Raw genomic sequence first — 20,949 nt, forward strand, 5'->3', positions numbered from 1 at the left:
TTCTAGTTCCGACTAGTACTTGAACGCGGCATACACTGGTGATATATAACTAATTTAACAGATTTGTCATCATCATCATCATATCTGCTTGGAATGCTAGGTACATCTCATTACATCATGTGACATAAAATATGTATAACTGTATCATGTTCCACTGTAGGGATTTGTGTCTCTTTTAGTCTTTATCTCAGACTTAGCCAGCCATGTAAAACATCCAACAAGGACTTTTTAATTTATTTGATTTAACCTTTATTTAACCATGCAAGTAAATTAAGAACAAATTCTTATTTACAATGTCGGCCCAGCAAGATAATAACACGGCAGCAGCGCAAACATTGTTAGGCACAGACAACAGCACAAAGACAAAAAATGGTAGAAACAAACACACATCAAGCGAAGCAGACACAAATTACAGTAAGAGTGTCCATGATTAAGTCTTTGAATGTAGAGATGGAGATAAAAGTGTCGAGTTTGTGTTTTTTTCCAGCTCGTTCCAGTCACTAGCTGCAGCGAACTGAAAAGAGGTGTAACCCAAGGATGTGTGTGCTTTGGTGACCTTTAACAGAATGTGACTGGCAGAACAGGTATAGCATGTTTGTTTTGTCATTTAGCAGACACTCTCATCCTCAGCGATTTACACAAGCAATTATGGTTAAGTGTCTTGCTCACGGGCACACCGACAGATTTTTCACCTAGTCGTCTGAGGGATTCAAACCAGCGACCTTTCGGTTACTGGCCCAACTCTCTTAACCGCTAGGCTACCTGCTGCCTATGTGGATGATGAGCGTTGTAGTAGGTATCTCAGATAGGAGGGGATTGAGGACTAAGAGGGTTTTATAAATAAGCATCAACCAATTATCTTGTGCCAGGTATGCAGAGATGGCCAGTTTATAGAGGAGTACAGGGTGCAATGATGTGTCTTATAAGGAGCATTGGTGACAAATCTGATGGCCGAATGGTAAAGAACATCTAGTTGCTCAAGAGCACCCTTACCTGCTAATCTATAAATTATGTCTCCGTAATCTCAAATCAAAAATATAATACCATTTTATTTTTATGCATTTTTTATTTAACCTTTATTTAACTAGGCTATTTGTCACATGCTTTGTAAACAACAGGTCTAGAGTAACAGTGAAATGCTTACTTACAAGTCCTTTTACAACAACGTAGAGTTAAAGATAAAGATACAAAATATAGTGAAATAGTGACATGAGGAATAAATACACAGTGAATAACGAATAACAATAACGAGTTAAAAATACCGTGGCAATATACAGGGAATATTAGTCAGTGCAAGAGAGTCAATGCAGGTAGTCTGGGTTGCCATTTGATTAGCTATTTAGCAGCTTTGTTTAGCAGTCTTATGGCTTGGGGGTAGAAGCTGTTCAGGATCCTGTTGGTTCCAGACTTGGTGCACTGATACCACTTGCAGTGCTGTAGCAGAGAGAACAGTCTATGGCTTTGGTGGCTGGCGTCTTTGACAATTTTTTGGGCCTTCCTCTGACACTGCCTGGTATAGAGGTCCTGGATGGCAGGGAGCTTGGCCTCAATGATGTACTGGGCCATGCTCACCACCCTCTGTATCGTCTCGCAGTCAGGTGCCTTGCAGTTGCCATACCAAGCGGTGATACAGCCAGTCAAAATGCTCTCAATGCTGCAACTTTTTGAGGATCTTAGGGAATGTGCCCTCTTCACAACTGTGTGGGTGTGTGTGGACCATGTTAATTCCTTAGTGATGGACACTGAGAAACTTGAAGCTCTCGACCCGCTCCAATACAGCCCCATCGATGTTGATGAGGGCGTGCTCGCCCCTCCGTTTTCTGTAGTCCACGATCAGCTACTTTGTCTTGCTGACGTTGAGGGAGAGGTTTTGTCCTGGCACCACACTGCCAGGTCTCTGACCTCATCCTTATAGGCTGCCTCATCATCATCGGTGATCAGTCCTATCACTGTCGTGTTGTCAGCAAACTTGATGATAGTGTTGAAGTCGTGCGCGGCGATGCAGTCGTGGGTGAACAGGATGTACAGGTGGGGACTAAGCACACACTCCTGAGGGACCCCCGTTTTCATGGTCAGCGCGGCAGATTTGCAGTTGCCTACCCTTACCGTCTGCGGACAGCCAACCAGGATGTCCAGGATCCAGTTGCAGATGGAGTTGTTCAGTCCCAGGGTCCTGAGCTTAGTGATGAGCTTGACGGGGACTATGCTATGGTGTTGAATGCTGAGCTGTAGTCAATGAACAGGATTCTTATATTCCTTTTGTCCAGATGGGTGAGGGCAGTGTGTAGTGCAGTAGAGATTGCATCATCTGTAGATCTATTGGGGAGGTAATCAAATTGGAGTGGGTCCAGTGTGTCTGGGATGATGGTGTTGATGTGAGCCATGACCAGCCTTTCAAAGCATTTCATGGCTGTAGATGTGTGCTACGGAGCTATAGTCATTTAGGCAGGTTACCCTAGCGTTCTTTGGTCTGCTTGAAATAAGTTGGTATTACAGACCGGGTCTGGGATAGGTTGAAAATGTCAGTGAAGACACTTGCCAGCTGGTCAGCGTATGCTCTGAGTACGTGTCCTGGTATTCCGTCTGGCCCCGCGACCTTGCGAATGTTAACCTATGTAGCCCTTTCCTGCAGTCAAATGACCTAGTGGCCTCTTAGGTGGAATGTTATTAATATTTTTCATAATTCAATAATTAATAAACTTTTCATTTTGTTAATGCTGACAATCCAGTGTTTCTATGTCAAAAGGTTTTGTTCTATTTCAGTCTTCTGTGATGTATATAAAGTGTTATATAGTGACGCAAACTCAAAATTGAATACATTTCAACTCTATATCTGAAATGGTACAGGTACTAAAAAAAATAATACAACAAATTGTATATTTTCGTATCAAAGTAGATTTGTTTAAGACCACAAAGAAACACTCTGTGTGACCCTGATTTAGCCCACTGCAGTAAGAGGTCTTACTCACATTTAAAGGGCTTACTCACATCGGCTACAGAGAGTGAGATCATACAGTCATCCGGTACAGCTGGGGCTCTCATGCGTGGTTCAGTGTTGCCTTGGTGAGCATAGAAGACATTTAACTCGTCTGGTAGCCTTGCGTCACTGGGCAGCTCTCGGCTGGGTTTCCCTTTGTAATCCGTGATAGTTTGCAAGCCCTGCCACATCCGTCGAGCATCAGAGCCGGCGTAGTAGGATTCGATCTTAGTCCTGTATTGATGCTTTGCCTGTTTGATGGCTCGCTGGAGGTCGTAGCAGGATTTCCTTTAGGAGGCCGGATTAGTGTCCCACTCCTTGAGAGCGGCAGCTCTAGCCTTTAGCTCAGTGCGGATGTTGCCTGTAATCCATGGCTTCTGGTTGTGGTATGTACGTACGGTGACAGTGGGGATGACGTCGTCGATGCACTTATTAATGAAGCCGGTGACTGATGGGGTAAACTTCTCAATGTTGTTGGATGAATCCCGGAACATATTCAAATCTGTGCTAGCGAAACAGTCCTGTAGCTTAGCATCCACACCACTTCCGTATTGAGCACATCAGTGGTACATCCGAATTTGAGTTTTTGCTTGTGAGCAGAAAGCAGGAGGATAGAGTTATGGTCTGATTTGCCAAAGGTAGGGTGAGGGAGGGCCTTGTATGCGTTTCTGTGTGTGGAATAAAGGCAATCTAGATTTTTGTCACCTCTAGTTGCACGGGTGACACAGCAGATGTTCTGATTTTACACATTGCACTCTTTGAGAGAGGTAGTTAGCAAACCATGCCAAAGACCCTTCAGAGACACCAATACTCCTTATCCGACCCACAAGAATGTAATGGTCTACTGTTTTGAAAACTTTGGCAAAGGCAATAAAGATAGCAGCACAACATTGCTTAGAGTCAAGGGCAGTGGTGACATCATTTAGGGCATTTAAGGTTGCAGTGAGACATCCTTAACTTCAGGATTGGTGGGTCCCTTGCGGGACGGTTGAGACAGGTTAAAAAGGTGAGAGATAGGCTTAGCGATAACAGAGGATGCAATCTTAAAGAAGAAAGGATCTAAACCATCTGACCTAGATGTTTTCTTAGGGTCAGGTTTAAGGAGCTCCTTTAGCACCTCAGACTCTGTGACCGCCTGCAGGGAGAAGCTTGGCATGGGAAACAGAGGGAGGAGCATCAGGGCTAGTCATATTAGAAGGGTTGGGAGATGAGGAAGTGTTGGACGGGCAAGGAGGTGTGGATGAGTCAAATAGAAATACTGACTTAATGAAGTGATTAAAGACCTCAGCCATACGTTCCTTGTCAGTAACAACCACATCATCAACATTAAGGGACATAGGCAGCTGTGAGGAGGAGGGTTAATTATCCAGGTATCTCTGTCACGCTCTGACCTAGGAGAGCTGTGTTTTCTCTGTTTAGTTAGGTCAGGGTGTGATAGGTGGGTGGGCATTCTGTTTTGTTTTCTATGTTTTGGCTGGGTATGGTTTCCAATCAGAGGCAGCTGTCTATCGTTGTCTCTGATTGGAGGCCATACTTAGGCAGCCTGTTTTTCCCTTTGTTTTGTGGGATCTTTATTTTGTACTGCTTGTTATTAAGCCTACAAGACGTTACGGTCGTATTCATTGTTTGTTCCTTTTGTTTGTAGTTTTCTGAGGTAAATAAATACTACGATGAACACTTACCACGCTGCACTTTGGTGCACTCCGTTTGACGATCGTGACAATCTCACCATTTTCCAGAACTTCTTGTGGTTGGACCCAGAGAGAACAGCTCCTTAAAAGTAACTGACTTTGGCCTTTCAGATAGCCTGAGTGGGCGCTTATCCAAAAAAAACCAAAAACTCCATTAATTTTCCCATAGGCTTTGTCCAATGAACCACGGTGGCGTTATAGTGCCTACAAAAAGACAGCATTACTATTGCTCTCTATTGGGGCTATCAGCAATAGACAGGCCAGGGTGTACATGCACATTTCCAGATATCATCAGCAGTAATACAATCAGGGCACAGCAGAAGACAGGGAGAGCTTTGCAGTGTAGATTTTTTATGACATTTGAATGTGCATCAGATGGCAACAAGATCATATTGTACAGCAATTTCATCAGGTAACATGAATACAAAGCCGGCGAGAGAGGGTTAGAATAGGATGGAAGGCCTTGTCTGCGTAACCAATAGAGTCAGAGTCGTGAGTTTGGAAACAAACATTCCCACTGGGCACAGGCGTCAGTTCAACATCTAGTATTGATTTGGTTGAGTTGTCAACTAACGTGAATTGAAATTGAAATCAACAAACAATTTCACCCCGTCATTAGATTTTGATGAACATTTTTGCTAATTTAACCAGTTTTCCATGTTGATTCAACATCCTCACATTGAATTATTTGGTTGAAATGACATGGAAACAATGTTGATTCAACCAGTTTTTGCCCAGTGGGTAGTCTTTCCCACGGTCGGGTAAACAAGCAAGTTCATAATCAACAAAGAAGCAGGAGTCATGGAGTAAGATTCATGAGCATCGATCAGGTTTTACTTGTACTTGCAAACATGATTTTGGAATCTGGGGATAATACTAGCCAAAAAGAAAAGTTTTCAGCAGTAACTTTTCTGTAATCAATACAAAGAATTCACCTAAGTTTGACACTTTAAACATTGATTAGTCATCATTCTTCACATGTGTCATTCATAAACCGACAGTCAACAAATTAATTGCTTCCATCTCAGACGTTTTGTAATTTGCATAGGCTATAGCTAGATAATAATGCATTGGATAATAATGCACCCCCCCCTTCGGCTAAGTAACTGCTTAACTTTACTAACAATGTAACTTTTATCTGATATTAGGTCAATGATTGGACCATGTGATTGAAGGTCACCCTACTGATTTGCCATAAGGTAAAGAGACACATTTATGTGCAAACTGTGCATCTAGGGTTTGCAGTCCTCTAGATATGTTGAAACACTCCAAAGGCTCTTCTGCACAGGTCACTGGATTAGGGGGCCAACGTATGTACAAATTCCCTGTAACAATATGGATAAAAACATTTTTACCTTTATTGTTAGAATTAAATTATTTAGAATCAGAATAAATTATTAGAATAAATTATTTAGAATCAGCAATTTCTATTTTGCCAAATAGAAATTGCAACTGAATAGTTGACAAGATTTTCTAACCTGATGATGCCTGGCAGGTGAGGGTCTTTGTATAATCCATTGTGATGGTACCCAAGGGATCCGGCGAACGGTATCATCTTCACTTGATTTTCTGAGTTCTGGGCACTCTGTGCTATTTCATACAGCTTGATAGGAACACAACAAAGAATTAGGGGTGGAAACTTCCTTTATTGTAAATATCATGTTTCCAGGAACTCTTCTTGATATATACTCATTCAACCCATACAGATAATATCAGAAATGTTGCTTGGGATACTATGGACAGATGACAATAGAGGAATTATTGTCAGTTACAGTAAAAGTATCATGCCACACCTGCTGAGCCATGTGGATGGGCACTATGTGGTCATCCTCTGCATGAAGGATCAGAAGACGACTCCTCATCCTCTTCAAGCTGTGGAGAATTGATGAAGCATCACTTTACATGAACAGTCAACCTCAATCTCTCAGAACGATTCTCAAACACATTTGGTTGCAGTGCATTCAGAAAGTATTCATACCCCTTGACTTATTCCACATTTTGTTGTATTAAAGCCTGAACGTGATCAAGACTAAGTAGATGATTGTGGACTACAGGAAAAGGAGGACCATTCTCATCGACGGTGCTGTAGTGGAGCAGGTAGAGAGCTTCAGGTTCCTTGGTGTCCACATCACCAACAAACTAACATGGTCCAAGCACACCAAGACAGTCGTGAAGAGGGCACGGCAAAACCTATTCCCCCTCAGGAGACTGAAAAGATTTGGTATTGACTCTGTACCGGTACCCCCGGTATATAGTCTCGCTATTGGTATTTTACTGCTGCTCTTTAATTATTTTTTTTATGTATCTTTCTTAAAACTGCATTGTTGGTTAAGGGCTTATAAGTAAGCATTTCACTGTAAAGTCTACCTGTTGCATTCGGGCGCATGTGACAAATACAATTTGATTTTAATTGAATTCAACATTTCTTTCACCCATCTACCCCATAATGACAAAGTCAAAACATATTTTTAGGAATGTTACCAAATTTATTTAAAAATTAAATACAGAAATATCTAATTTACATAAGTATTCACACCCCTGAGTCAATACATGTTAGAATATATATATATATATATATATATATATATATATATTAGAATCCATATTCCTTGCCAATGACAAGCATACCCATAACATGATGCAGCCACCACCATGCTTGAAAATATGAAGAGTGGTACTTAGTGATGTGTTGGATTTGCCCCAAACATAATGCTTTGTAATCAGGACATGAAGTTAATTTCTTTGCCACATTTTTTGCAGTTTTACTTTAGTGCTTCATTGCAAACAGGGTGCATGTTTTGGAATATTTTTATTCTGTACAGGCTTCCTTCTTTTCACTCTGTTGTTTAGGTTAGTATTGTGGAGCAACTACAATGTTGTTGATTCATAGTCAGTTTTATTCTATCACAGCCATTAAACTCTGTAACTGTTTTAAAGTCACCATTGGCCTCATGGTGAAATCCCTGAGCAGTTTCCTTCCTCTATGGCAACTAGGTTCGGAAGGATCCCTGTATCTTTGTAGTGACTGGGTGTATTGATACACCATCCAAAGGGTAATTAATAACTTCACCATGCTCAAAGGGATATTCAATGTCTGCTTTCTTTTACCAATCTACCAATGGGTGCCCTTCTTTGCGAGAAATTAAAAAATCTGTGTTTGCAATTCACAGAAATGAGGTAGTCATTCAAAAATCACATTAAACACTGTTATTGCAACTTATTATGTGACTTGTTAAGCACATTTTTACTCCTGAACTTATTTAGGCTTGCCATAACAAAGGGGTTGAATACTTACTGACTCGAGACATTTAAGCTTTTCATTTGAATTAATTTGTTAATTAATTTAATTTCACATTATGGGGTATTGTGTGTAGGCCAGTGACATAAAATCTCAATTTAATCAATTTGAATTCAGGCTGTAAAACAAGGTGTGAATACTTTCTGAAGGCACTGTAACAGTTAGTTATTTTGATTTGATTTGTTATCGCATATTGCAAACCTGTATTAATAATCTCAAAATAAAGGATGATAAGTACACTGAAAAGTTGCATAAACCAAAATAAATTTACAACAAAATGTTTTGTTTTCATTTGAATCTAAATCGAGAAAATACGTACTTTTCATCATTAGGGAAGATGATATTGTTTTCTGCCATTGTGTCCAGGAAAAAGTACTCAAAACCTGGGAACTTCCAATAAAACTGAGGACACAAGGAAAATTAAAGAGGAAGAGAAGTGCAGTTTAGTACATTAATAAATTCTAAATCATGGCATTTTAAGATGTACTGTACCACCATGGAGAGGAGGGTATGTGAGTCTTACCCAGGCAAACGGATGATGGGCACCCCCCTGTCGAATGTTGGTGTATGCTCCCTCAATGATCACACCATCAACAACAATCCCTGATTAAAGCAAAATATTCTGAGTCTAAGTACATCAGGTCAACTTCCATGAACTGAGTCACACAAAAAACATTCATGAAATGTGTATTGTACTGTAACTAGAGGGTATAAAAAGTTGAATGGGTTCAGTAAAGCCTACCTTGTTCAATTAGTTTGACTGCAGTGTTAGTGGCCACTCTGTGAGGGGTAAAATGGTGTTTACTGATCATGTCTCGTACTTTGAGTCATTGTCAAAATGTTCTGTCATATTTCTAATTATTGATTGGAGTATTTCAATCATCACTGTTAGTGGTGGTAGATACGTAGTAGTAGTAGTAGTAGTAGTAGTGACAGATTCTCTAACTTAAACATCTCACAAATATATATATTGTGTATGAGGGGTGGAACAAGAACAAAATGAAACAAATAAGTGTTAATTAAAAAAATATGTTTTGTCACATACACCTGATAGGTGCAGGGAAATGTGTTGTTTTTTACAGGGTCAGTCATAGTAGTACGGCGCCCCTAGAACAAATTAGGGTTAAGTGCCTTGCTCAAGTGCACATCGACAGATTTCTCGCCTTGTCGGCTCGGGTATTCGAACCAGCAACCGTTCGGTTATAGCTAGGCGAACAGTCTCTTGTACGGACAATGTTACTTTTCAAATCAAACAAACAGTTAAATATGATATGATTTAAATCATGAAAAGCCTACCAGTGGAATGAAATACATATCTATTTGGAGTGTAAGGCAAAGGTAATAAAACGTACAGGTCAAGCTAATCAAGGTAAATGTAAAAATGCTAAAAGTAATCATAGGTAATATTGTGTTTGCTTACTTAGTAACAGACACAATATTACCTTTGATTACTGTAATGTAATTTTAATGTTTGGGCTTTTCTTATAACTAATTTCTGTGTTATATTCATGTGCTGTTCTATAGACCAATTTCTGTGTCCAAATCCTCACTATCAGTAGCTGCAATTTGGCAGTACGCCCAGACCTTGTTTTAAGAATGAAAGATATCTCAGTTTCAAGGTCTCAGATTAGAGAGGAGAAGCCTGGTCAGGTATTGGTCTGTCACATGTTATGAACCAGTATTGGTTTGTCACATGGATGAAACAAAAAAGGATAATGATTAATTCATTATGCTAAATCATGCAAATATAACTTGTCTGTGTATAGCCGTATATGAGACAACTGCTGGGTCTGCCCAGGTAGAGCTCGTGATTGACATGTGTACTATGGTGCATTGAGTTGGTTGGAACCTTTCCAGTGCGCTGACAATAAAGAATGATTCATTTCAGATTGACTTTGAGTGTCCCTGTGTAAGAATTTCCGCGACATTACCTTTACAGATAAAGGATCGTCATTTGAGCCAGTTTGCTACATCAGGATAATAATCCTGCAGTAACAGGAAATGTGAATTATTATGTGGATTATAATTAATGGACATTTTCTAGCGGTTGATACATTTTTTGTTAGGTCAGATCAAGTCTGAAATTTCAAAGTGGAAATCACACTTTAGAAGTCTTTATAAAACTGAAATACACTACAAGTTTGCATTGCAGGAAAATTCTCAGCAACAAAACAGTGATCAAATTAAGAATCCTACATCTGTACCTTTGTACCTTTGCCTTACACCCCAATTTCCTTACATTGTGAGATGTGCATTTAATTTGAAGGTTTTTCATGATTCGAATCGTGGTTATATGATTTAACTGTTATTTGTTTGATTTGAAAGCTCACATTGCTCATTTAAGAGTCTAAAGTGTATAGTTTAAAGCTTGCTTGTTTCATTCGATTTTTTCCCACCCCTCATAATTGTGTGAAACTGTGCATCAGATCTGGGATAACTACAGTGCATTCGGAAAGTATTCAGACCCCTTGACTTTTTCCACATTTTGTTACGTTACAGCCTTATTCTAAAATTGATTCAATCTTTTTTTCCCCCTTATCAATCTACACACAATACCCCATAATGACAAAGCAAAAACAGGTTTTTAGAAATGTTTGCAAATTTATTTAAAAAAAATCAAACTGAAATATTACATATACATAAGCATTCAGACTGTTTACTCAGTACTTTGTTGAAGCACCTTCGGCAGCAATTACAGCCTCAAGTCTTCTTGGGTATGACGCTACAAACGTGGCACACATGTATTTGGGGAGTTTCTCCGATTATTCTCTGCAGATCCTCTCAAGCGCTGTCAGGTTGGATGGGGAGCATCGCTGCATAGATATTTTCAGGTCTCTCCAGAGATGTTCGATCGGGTTCAAGTCCGGACTCTGACTGGGCCACTCAAGGACATTCAAAGACTTGTCCCGAAGCCACTCCTGCATTGTCTTGGCAGTGTGCTTAGGGTCGTAGTCCTGTTGGAAGGTGAACCTTCACCCCAGTCTGAGGTCCTGAGTGCCCTGGAGCAGGTTTTTATCAAGGATCTCTGTACTTTACCTCGTTCATTTTCCCATCGATCCTGGCTGGTCTCCTAGTCCTTGCCACTGAAAAAAATGCTCCCAGCTCCATGCTTCACCGTAGGAATGGTGCCAGGTTTCCTCCAGATGTGACGCTTGGCATTCAAGCCAAAGAGTTCAATCTTGGTTTCATCAGACCAGAGAATCTTGTTTTAGGTGCCTTTTGGCAAACTCCAAGCAGGCTGTTATGTACCTTTTACTGAGGAGGGGCTTATGTCTGGCCACTCTACCATAAATGCCTGATTGGTGGAGTGCTGCAGAGATGGTGGTCCTTCTGGAAGTTTCTCCCATCTCCACAGAGGAACTCTGGAGCTCTGTCAGAGTGACCATCGGGTTCTTGGTCACCTCCCTGACCAAGGCCCTTCTCCCCCGATTGCTCAGTTTGGCTGGGCGGCCAGCTTTAGGAAGAGTCTTGGTGGTTCCAAACTTCTTCCATTTAATAATGTTGGAGGCCACTGTGTTCTTGGGGACCTTCAATGCTGCAGACATTTTTTGGTACCCTTCCCCAGATCTGTGCCTCGACACAATCCTGTCTCGGAGCTCTACGGACGATTCCTTCGACCTTATGGCTTGGTTTTTGCTCTGACATGTCTGTCAACTGTGGGACCTTATATAGACAGGTGTGTGCCTTTTCAAATCATGTCCAATCAATTGAATTTACCACAGGTGGATTCCAATCAAGTTGTAGAAACATCTCAAGGATGATCAATGGAAACAGGATGCACTTAAGCTTAATTTTTAGTCTCATAGCAAAGGGTCTGAATACTTATGTAAATAAGGTATTTCTGTTTTTATTTGTACATTTGTAAAAGTTTCTAAAAACCTGTTTTCATGCTGTCATAATGGGGTATTCTATGTAGATTGATGAAGAAAATGTTTTATTTAATCTATTTTAAAATAAGGCTGTAACGTAACAAAAGGTGGAAAAAGGGAAGGGGTCTAAATACTTTCTGAATGCACGGTATAGTTTTAACTATGCTTTGTGGAAAGTAACTAGTTTTGGGGGGAATAAATAGTTACTTTGACTACATCTATTTGAATAGAAATCACAAAAAAATCACTACTTTTTAAAACTATTTGAATACAGATATGAGAAAGTACCCACTTTTTAAAACTATTTGAATACATTTCTGAGAAAACAACTACTTAAAAAAACATTTGAATACTACTTTTCAGAAACTATTGGAATTGGCTGCCTTCAACTAATGGCACAGTTGTGTGGAATTGCATATAGAAAGAGAATGAATAGAACACAATCTCCTATGCTATTCCAATCTGACAGTCATATTTGATCTACACAATACATTTATATATGAACATTCTGTAAATGTAAATTCTCCTGAATGTCCACTGCCTCAGGTGTACATAATCAAGTCAAACCAATTAACCAATTATATTTAGTAAATATGTATAAATAAGTTGTGAGTGACTCTTTCAACATGCCACTGAAAAGGTTGAAAGCAGCAATTCATTTTATGATACCTGATAATCCTGAAGAGAAATTCAAAGTTTAAATTCAAGTTGGATGCTTAGCAAAAACAACTTTGAACTTCTTTGTCCATCTGAGGGGAACGGTTCTTATTTCAAACACACACTATACCATCTTTAAAGGGATACTTTACTCTGAATTTTACTCGAAATACAAACTAACATGATTTTCCACCTACCTTGGCTGTAGTTAATTCAAGAAGGCCGTTTTGGGATATGTTTTATACTTAATGGAGCAACATTTATTAGCATGTTGTTACATGATACTTTGGTAATTGCATTGTAATTACATAGCAATGAGCTGAGCATTTTTGAAAGTACTGTACACAGGAAAAGTGACTGTTCCTTATTCCACTTATGTAATCACACCATTATTATTCAATTATAAAGCAATTTCCAAAGTTCTATGTAACAACTATGTTGCTATTGTAATAATCACAAAGGTACTAGTACTATACATGTATAAGAACTTGATGTTTAGTGTTACTGTATTACTTGTCTCACTCACTGTGAAAATACATTTGTTAGTCATTTTGAAGCTGCAAAAGTGGTATGCTCAAATGTTGAGGTGATTGATTCCATGTCCCTCATGTATTTAATTCTAGGCTATAAATGATATTAAGATTCATATCTATATCGGAGAGCCCTCCAAACCATGTGCTAATGATGATATATTTAGACTAATTCAACTAACTGTTCTTCATCAAATACTTGGCAGCCATCAAATGCATCATTTTTTTCAAATACCTTCAAATATTATTTGGTTTTCTGAGAGGTATTCAAAATACTTGAAAATATTATGTTTTTTTTGAGACATGTATTTGAATATTAAAGAAAATAGTTGCCATTTAGTTGATACTCTACATAAACTATATTAGACTACCTTGAGTATTTGAAAAGTTAGTATTTTAAAATAAACTTCCAAAAACAACTATGGTTTGCCCAGGTCTGCTGCGCATTGACATAAAAAATCATTTCTACTCGCTTATCTCATCTCTACAAACTGAACCATCCACCTGAAGGCACACATTGGGTCACTCACCCAGTGCCAAGGGAGTGTCCCCATAATACCACCAGACTTCTCCCACTGTGGGCTTTTACCCACTGGTACAAGTAGAGGGTGTCAGTGGTTAGACCAACTTCAGTGGGCTCTCCGGTGGAGTCCCCAAAACCTGTTAGAGTTTCTTATATCAATGGTTGTTCACTATGCAAACATACTAGACTATGTATAAGCCTATCATGTCATGTCTGTCTGCCTGAGGTAAACTTGATGCAGATTTGTGCAATGATTTGTATATGACCACAAGGGGGAAGTCACAGCGAACCCACGCCAGAGGCTGAGCTCTACTGCAGAGTAAGGAATTGGGACTTGGTTATCGGACTCTCTTCACAGCAAGCAAGGTAAAATAACACTGTCACAATACAAAATGTAGACTAATGCTAGGTTATCAAGGATGTGTATAATGATTATAAACATTTATTCAGACTAAATAAATAAAGCAAATATGTTTCAACAGTCTAGTCAAATGTAAGTTTAACCAACCTCTGTAGTCCAAAGCCAAAACATGGCAACCTATTGCACTCAGCACCTGTGGACACAAAGGCCAATCACCAATTTATCAATCACCAATGTCATTTTTCTGCCATGATGAAGTAACTTTTGATGTAGTCGACAGTCACTTACATGTATTAATCCCACACGGTGACTTGCTGCCCTGTTTGAAAGAATGTGTACTTTTAGATTCAAAGTGAGAACAATATCATTGTATAGGAATCCATTGTTCTTCCTACCTTGTGCCTCCATTGCCATGGAGATAAATGATAATCGGAATTCCAGCTCCCAAAGAATCTTGGTACCATTCCAAGTCCTTTCCCTGTGCCTCCTTCCACTGACTTTCAGGGATGGTGTGCCTTGAAGGTATTGTACAGTGACAACACTTGTAAGTGACAACATTAGGAAGTGACAACACGTGGAAGGGACAATGTATAGATTTTGATGTTTAAAGTTCAATGCTGTCTTTATAAAAGCTATACTGTCCAATGGCAGTGAGTGTACTTCCGAAGTAAGGTAGGTCGGCTACATTACCCTGCTCACAAAGTAACCTGGAGAAAGCCTACTCACCAAACACCCAATGAGATCCCTTGCTCAGAGTTAAGGTACATGTTCACAGTGTGGTTAAGATACAGGTCAGCTGGCTGGCTAAGGTTGACAAAGAATGGGACGCTGACTAAAAAAAACAAGGAGAGAAGCAGACGATATGTTATACGATTTGTTATTCCTGATTTGTCCAGTATTTTGGAAAATGATCATGATTAGCTTACACTCACCTCTGTGAGAATACACCAGGTGTTTTATGATGTCAGGGAACAGTCGCATCATGAAAGGCACAGAAACATAAATGACACATACGGCCAGGAGACCTCTTTTGACCCACCACAACAAACGGGAGCGAGGTCTGAGAGATAGAGAGAGAGAGACAAAAAGCGTCAACATTGCAATGACAAAAGGTCCATGCTGTGTCAGCAGACCTTACTGGATATTGGCATTGAAGCACATTTTAGGCCAATAATAGGGCGCAATAGTTATGGAGTCTTTTTGTAGGCGCTAATGGAGACTAACTCCGCTATGGCTCGTTGGCCATAGCCTATGGAGAAATAAATGGGATTTTGGATAAACACAGAAAATAAGGTCTGTGGCAAACATAAGCTTAGAAGATCTTATAAGTTTTGTTCTATGAGATAATATTCAACAACTAACATCACTTTTTGAATTTTGAAGCTTACGTAATTAAAATAAGCACATAAAGGCTTCATAATTAATAAAGGTCATGTTAACTGGCTGATATTATCTGATAGAACAAACCGAATAAGATCTCCTAAAGGCCTCTACGAAGCCGACGGAGTATCGCAGTGTCATTTTACGTCACAAAATTGGCTGCTCCTTGTATGCACAAGTGCGCCCCAAGAAATTTGGAACGCAGCGTATAGCTCCTTGCGAAGACTTGAGGGGCAGTATTGAGGAAGTCTTGCAACGGAAGTCCTGTCCCTGTGTCTACATCACAACCCGTATGGTATTTATAAACACGGAAGCAATGCTTGCTTTTATTTTCGACTGTCGCTACACTCAATTACAGTGCGTTCTGAAAGTCCTCAGACCCCTTGACCTTTTCCGCGTTTTCTGACGTTACAGCCTTATTTTAAAATGGATTCAATTATGTTTTTTTTCCCTCATCAATTTACACAAAATACCCCACAATGACAAAGCAAAAACTGGTTTAGAAATGTTTGCTAATTAAAAAAAAAAAAACTGAAATACCTTATTTACATAATTATTCAGACACTTCACTATGAAACACAAAATTGAGCTCAGGTGCATCCTGTTTCCATTGATCATCCTTGAGATGTTTCTACAAGTTGGAATTCAATTGATTGGCCATGATTTGGAAAGGGGTACAACTGTCTATATAAGATCCCACAGTTGACAGTGCATGTCAGAGCAAGAAATAAGCCATGAGGTCGAAGGAATGGTCCGTGGAGATCCGAGACAGGATTGTGTCGAGGCATAGATCTGGGGAAGGGTACCAAAGAATGTCTGCAGCATTGAAGGTCCCCAAGAACACAGCGGCCTCCACCATTCTTAAATGGAAGAAGTTGGAACCACCAAGGCTCTTCCTAGAGCTGGCCGCCCAGCCAAACTGACCATTCGGGGAAGAAGGGCCTTGGTCAGGGAGGTGACCAAGAGCCCAATGGTCACTCTGACAGAGCTCCAGAGTTCCTCTGTAGAGATGGGAGAAACTTCCAGAAGGACAACCGTCTCTGCAACACTCCACCAATCAGGCCTTTATGGTAGAGTGGCCAGACGGAAGCCACTCCTCAGTAAAATGCACATGACAGCCTGTTTGGAGTTTGAAAAAAGGCACCTAAAGACTCTAAGATCATGAGAAACAAGATTCTCTAGTCTGATGAAACCAAGATTGAACTCTTTGGCCTTAATGCCAAGTGTCACATCTGGAAACCTGACACCATCCCTACGTTGAAGCATGGTGGTGGCAGCATCATGCTGTGGGGATGTTTTTCAGTGACTGGGACTGGGAGACTAGTCAGGGTTGAGGGAAAGATGAACGAAACAAAGTACAGAGAGATCCTTGATGAAAACCTGCTCCAGAGCACTCAGGACCTCAGACGACCCTAAGAACACTGCCAAGACAACGCAGGAGTGGCTTCGGGACAAGTCTCTGAATGTCCTTGAGTGGCCCAGCCAGAGCCCGGACTTGAACCCGATCGAACATCTCTGGAGAGACCTGAGAATAGCTGTGCAGCGATGCTCCCCATCCAACCTGACAGAGCTTGAGAGGATCTGCAGAGAAGAATGGGAGAAACTCTCCAAATACAGATGTGCCAAGCTTGTAGCGTCATACCCAAGAAGACTCGAGACTGTAATGGCTGCCAAAGGTGCTTCAACAAAGTACTGAGTAAAGGGTCTGAATACTTATGTAAATGTATATTTGCAAAAATGTATACAAACCTGTTTTTGCTTTCTCATTTTGGGGTATTGTGTGTAGATTGTTGAGGATCTTTAAAAAAAAAAAAGTTTTAGAGTAAGGCTGTAACGTATCAAAATGTGGAAAAAGTCAAGGGGTCTGAATACTTTCTGAATGCACTGTATGTCTGTATGGCGTTGTGGACAGCCAAGAGACCGAGCAGAGGCCAAATGGCCCATCAACAGGTGGTTCATCATCTCCCCGACCTGACTCATCACTTCCCTGGCCCTTCTCACCAACGCACCTTCCAGATGCGCCATCGCTCTCTGACCTCCGCCCCATCTGCCCGACCCAGCTCCAGTGGCCGAAGAAGAAGACAGTTGAGAGTCCTTTGGAAGCTGAAATAATGCAACGGCAACAGAGTCCAGCAAGTGCCCTCTGACGCCATTGAACCATGGATGGCGCATCTTCCTCCTGACAACCATATTGCATTTGTCAGGGACATGACATTGAACTTTTTCAGGATCATCTAACAGTACCTTGAGTCCGCGCCGTCCGGTTCCGAGTGCGACAGCCTAAGTCTCAACCCAAAAACTGAACTGAGGTCTCCCCAAAAACGGATGTTGGGTGCTCAAGACATTTGTGTAGATGTTGGTGGTGAACACGTTTTTCTGTATTATATATATTTTTTCTTATTCACAAGTTATGTTGGTGGGTAATTTACATGTTAAGGTGGTGGGTAATTTACTAGTTTGCCTTTGCAAATTTCCCCTCTTGTGATATTTTGTTCATCGAAAGAAATACATTTCTAGCAAAAGGTCAGCAAATCTCTTTATCTGGTTATTTATACATACGGCAGAAAATATTGCTGTATTCTGAAGCAGTCACTCAGTAAGCTTGTAGCGCTTCGTAGCGCTTTGTACATGGGCTATGTAGGGGTCTGTTCTTATTGTCTACAGTTGGACAGCCCTTCTCACCCATGTGCCATAGCAGGGAGGTCCTCATTGAAATGGTTGAAAGGCCACTACACAGCTTGTACATAGCCATGTAGATGAGGTTATTGTTTACAGCTGGACGGGCATTCTAACCAACGTACCATAGCAGGAAGATCCTCATTTGAAATGGTTAAAAGGCAATTGAAAATTCAAGCCCCTTGGGTGTTGCCATAGAGTTACATTAGAAGTGCCCATCTAAGAAGGCTCAAGGTCATTGGCCACAGATAAAAAGACGTCAATTCACGTTACATCTACCATAGCTTTGATTGGACTGACGATGTCAACATCATACTTCAAAACCTTAGTTAGCAAGCTATAAGTCATCATCATGAACCAAGTTGACAATCTATTGGCAAATCCTTTTCAATCCTTGTCATATGAAGAGAAGTTATGAAGAGAAATTATAGATAAAATTAATTGGTGCTCATCGGTCATTAAACAAACTTTACACAAGTAGGAAATCGCAAATTCAACGAGTGGTTTGGAAGGAATCAGTGGCTAACTGCAAGCATTGCAAAGCAATCACTAGCCTACTATTCAGTGGTGTGGATGTGTGAGCCAAGTCTGGGATTAAGGGTCACTTTTCCAAGCTTAAAAAGGATAAACATTCAACCTTGGCCATGCTGTCAATCCAGCATGACTTCTGCCGCGTTCAAAACTACTGGAAACTCGGAAATCTCAGACTTCAGTGAGTTCAAGACAACTGGGAACTCAGAAAAAACGAGCTCAGACTGGAAAAATAAGTTTTGAATGGTCATCCAACTCGGAATTCCAAGTCGGGAACTCTGGCCTCTTTCAAGAGCTCCGACCTGAAGATCACTGACATCATGATTAGACCTTGTTTTATTCCGAGTTCCCAGTCTTGAAAGCACCATAAATCCAGAAAATGCTAGACTTTGACGACAAAGATTGATGACAAATTTGCCCACGAAGGACAGCCGTGCCACCTTCCTGTTCAAGTGAGCACAGCACAACAAGGTGAGTCCAAAAATGTATTGTATGCTGCTGCATAAATTATGTAATATGCCAGGGAGACATGTATACCATAGCTAAGAAAGTAATGCTGAGTGTATGTTTCTTATTTTTATTTATCCATTATTTAACTAGGCAAGTCAGTTAAGAACAAATTATTATTTACAATGAGAGCCTACTGGGGAACAGTGTGTTAACTGCCTTGTTCAGGGGCATTATGACAGATGTTTACCTTGTCAGCTCTGGGATTTGATCCAGCAACTTTTGGTTACTGGCCTAATGCTCTAACCACTAGGCTACCTGTTATGTAGTAAGCTGTAAGTAACCCATGATCCTCACCCTAATAATTTAGTCCCTTTCCTCCTCATAACTTAGCCTATTGTTCTGACTTGGTGGTGCACATGTAGCCTATAGCCTGTTTTAGAGAAATGTCATCAATGAATATTGTAAGAGCTTTCATTGTCTGCTTATATGCCCTCTTTATTTATCGTACAGTTCTGACTTGGTGTACAGGGAGAATACTGTAAGAACGGCCCATGTTCTGAATTCTGTCTCTGTACATTTCAAAAGTGCTGAACAAATACCGATTTTGACTGTCCATCCTAGCTCGCTCATTAATGTCTTCATCTAAATTACGGATTGCCTCTCATCCACTCGTCGTCCCCTTATGCCATAGTTTGTACATCTCAATTTTCAGTAGAAACAACATTTGTTTAAGCAAGTCAGTCATATCAGCAATGTTTTTTTTAAGGCAGTAAATGAGGCTGAATGAATTGTTTCGCTGCCAGTGTAGCTGTGGTAACGTGTTTGGGCTGCTGTTGGGACGCTGCTGTTGGGACAGCTTTATGTAGGCCCTAACCGTTTGAGGGCACCGTTTGTCACCGTTATAGTTCAATTAATGTATTGTTTAGTGTTGTGTTGTATAGTGTAGTGGCTTTGCTGGCATGCATCAACAAAAAAATTGTGCGTTTGCTCCACAGAGATTTACATTATAAATCGCCACTGCTCAGACCTTATTTTCATTCGGCCTTTATCCCAAAACCTCATTCATTTCCCGCATAGGAATGGCTGAACGAACCCGAGGTTTCATTTCTGTTTTTTAGGACTACAAACTGGCGTACTCCTAACAGGCTTATTTATTTACTATACTCTAGTCGAGAGCATAACTTTACGCAATTTTACCTCGGCTGCGCACTCGATGACACACAAGCTTCGCCTCCGGCAGTCTTCTGCTTCTTGGAGTCACGGTCACCAGTCCTCTTCCTCATCCTGAGACGTTTACTAAACTGTTTACTATAATGAGCCTCCAGTCCTCTGCATAATCAATGCAGCCGGTAAAAACACGGTCGTGAAACAATATGGTCTGATCTAGATGGACATCTAGGCTTTGTGACTAACTACTGTACTTTGTCTTTGTCGCCTACTGTATGTCTGTTCTTTTGTCGAATGCTGCGTTCGTAACCAAGTGGGAAGTTAGCACTATAGAGTTAGATAGAGAACTCTAGATGATAAAACCTGTTTGTCATTGAGGGCTTCCACCATTTCCCACTAGCAATTTCCAGTTAGAGGGCCATACAAATAGATGTTTTCCCCCAGTCCTATGTTGTAAACAGCGAACCAAAGAGATATAATCTTTATATATGTCCTATGATGGCATTTGTGAGCACACAAGCAGCACCATTGAGGTTATCTCCATTTCAAAGTAGTCCGGTTTCTTCTTTTACTGCTTCTATGAGTTGGTAAACAAACTGAAAGGTTGAATACTGCCACCTAGAGTGTGTTATTTGAACAGTTATGAAGCCAAGGATCGCGATTTACTACCACCCACAATTATGGAATATTTGCTCACAAGTGTAATTCATTGGCTGATCCCTTATGATGACCCGGATGGAATAATGGGATCATTCCTTCCAACATAGGGTTGTCCCACCCAGTTGACTACTTTACAATGGTTTAAGCCCTCAATGGCAATGTCCATGTGAAAACATGTT

The 20,949-nt window shown here is 40.5% G+C and overlaps 1 protein-coding gene across 2 annotated transcripts; it reads right to left on the reverse strand.

Annotated features, from left to right (window-relative positions):
* Positions 1-4,998: 4,998 nt before the first annotated feature.
* On the reverse strand, positions 4,999-20,433 carry LOC106576811 (lysophosphatidylserine lipase ABHD12). 2 transcript variants are annotated; one of them, XM_014154247.3, is made up of 14 exons: positions 20,141-20,423; positions 17,296-17,465; positions 14,839-14,966; positions 14,633-14,738; positions 14,302-14,421; positions 14,195-14,225; positions 14,054-14,099; positions 13,553-13,682; positions 8,709-8,746; positions 8,490-8,569; positions 8,286-8,368; positions 6,462-6,540; positions 6,147-6,271; positions 4,999-5,993 (listed from the first exon to the last, which is right to left on the reverse strand). In XM_014154247.3, the coding sequence occupies exons 2-14, from the start codon at positions 17,445-17,447 to the stop codon at positions 5,966-5,968; spliced, it is 1,146 nt and encodes a 381-aa protein (XP_014009722.2). In that variant the 5' UTR covers positions 17,448-17,465; positions 20,141-20,423; the 3' UTR covers positions 4,999-5,965. The 2 variants fall into 2 exon arrangements, with proteins under 2 accessions (XP_014009722.2, XP_014009723.2); XM_014154248.3 differs by lacking the exon at positions 17,296-17,465 and having other exon boundaries at positions 20,141-20,433.
* Positions 20,434-20,949: the final 516 nt, after the last annotated feature.

Source organism: Salmo salar, chromosome 18 (assembly GCF_965601325.2).
Source record: "Salmo salar chromosome 18, fSalSal1, whole genome shotgun sequence".
In the NCBI taxonomy this organism is placed as follows: Eukaryota; Metazoa; Chordata; class Actinopteri; order Salmoniformes; family Salmonidae; genus Salmo; species Salmo salar.

What these genes read in the sequence shown, in the direction of transcription:
- LOC106576811 (XM_014154247.3), bottom strand. Translation starts at nt 17,447, where the DNA reads ATGGTTCAATGGCGTCAGAGGGCACTTGCTGGACTCTGTTGCCGTTGC. An exon ending in CCTGGTGTATTCTCACAGAG is followed by an intron (nt 14,739 to 14,838) that starts GTGAGTGTAAGC and finishes TGTTTTTTTTAG; the next exon opens with TCAGCGTCCCATTCTTTGTC. An exon ending in GGACACTCCCTTGGCACTGG is followed by an intron (nt 8,747 to 13,552) that starts GTGAGTGACCCA and finishes TACCCCTCACAG; the next exon opens with AGTGGCCACTAACACTGCAG.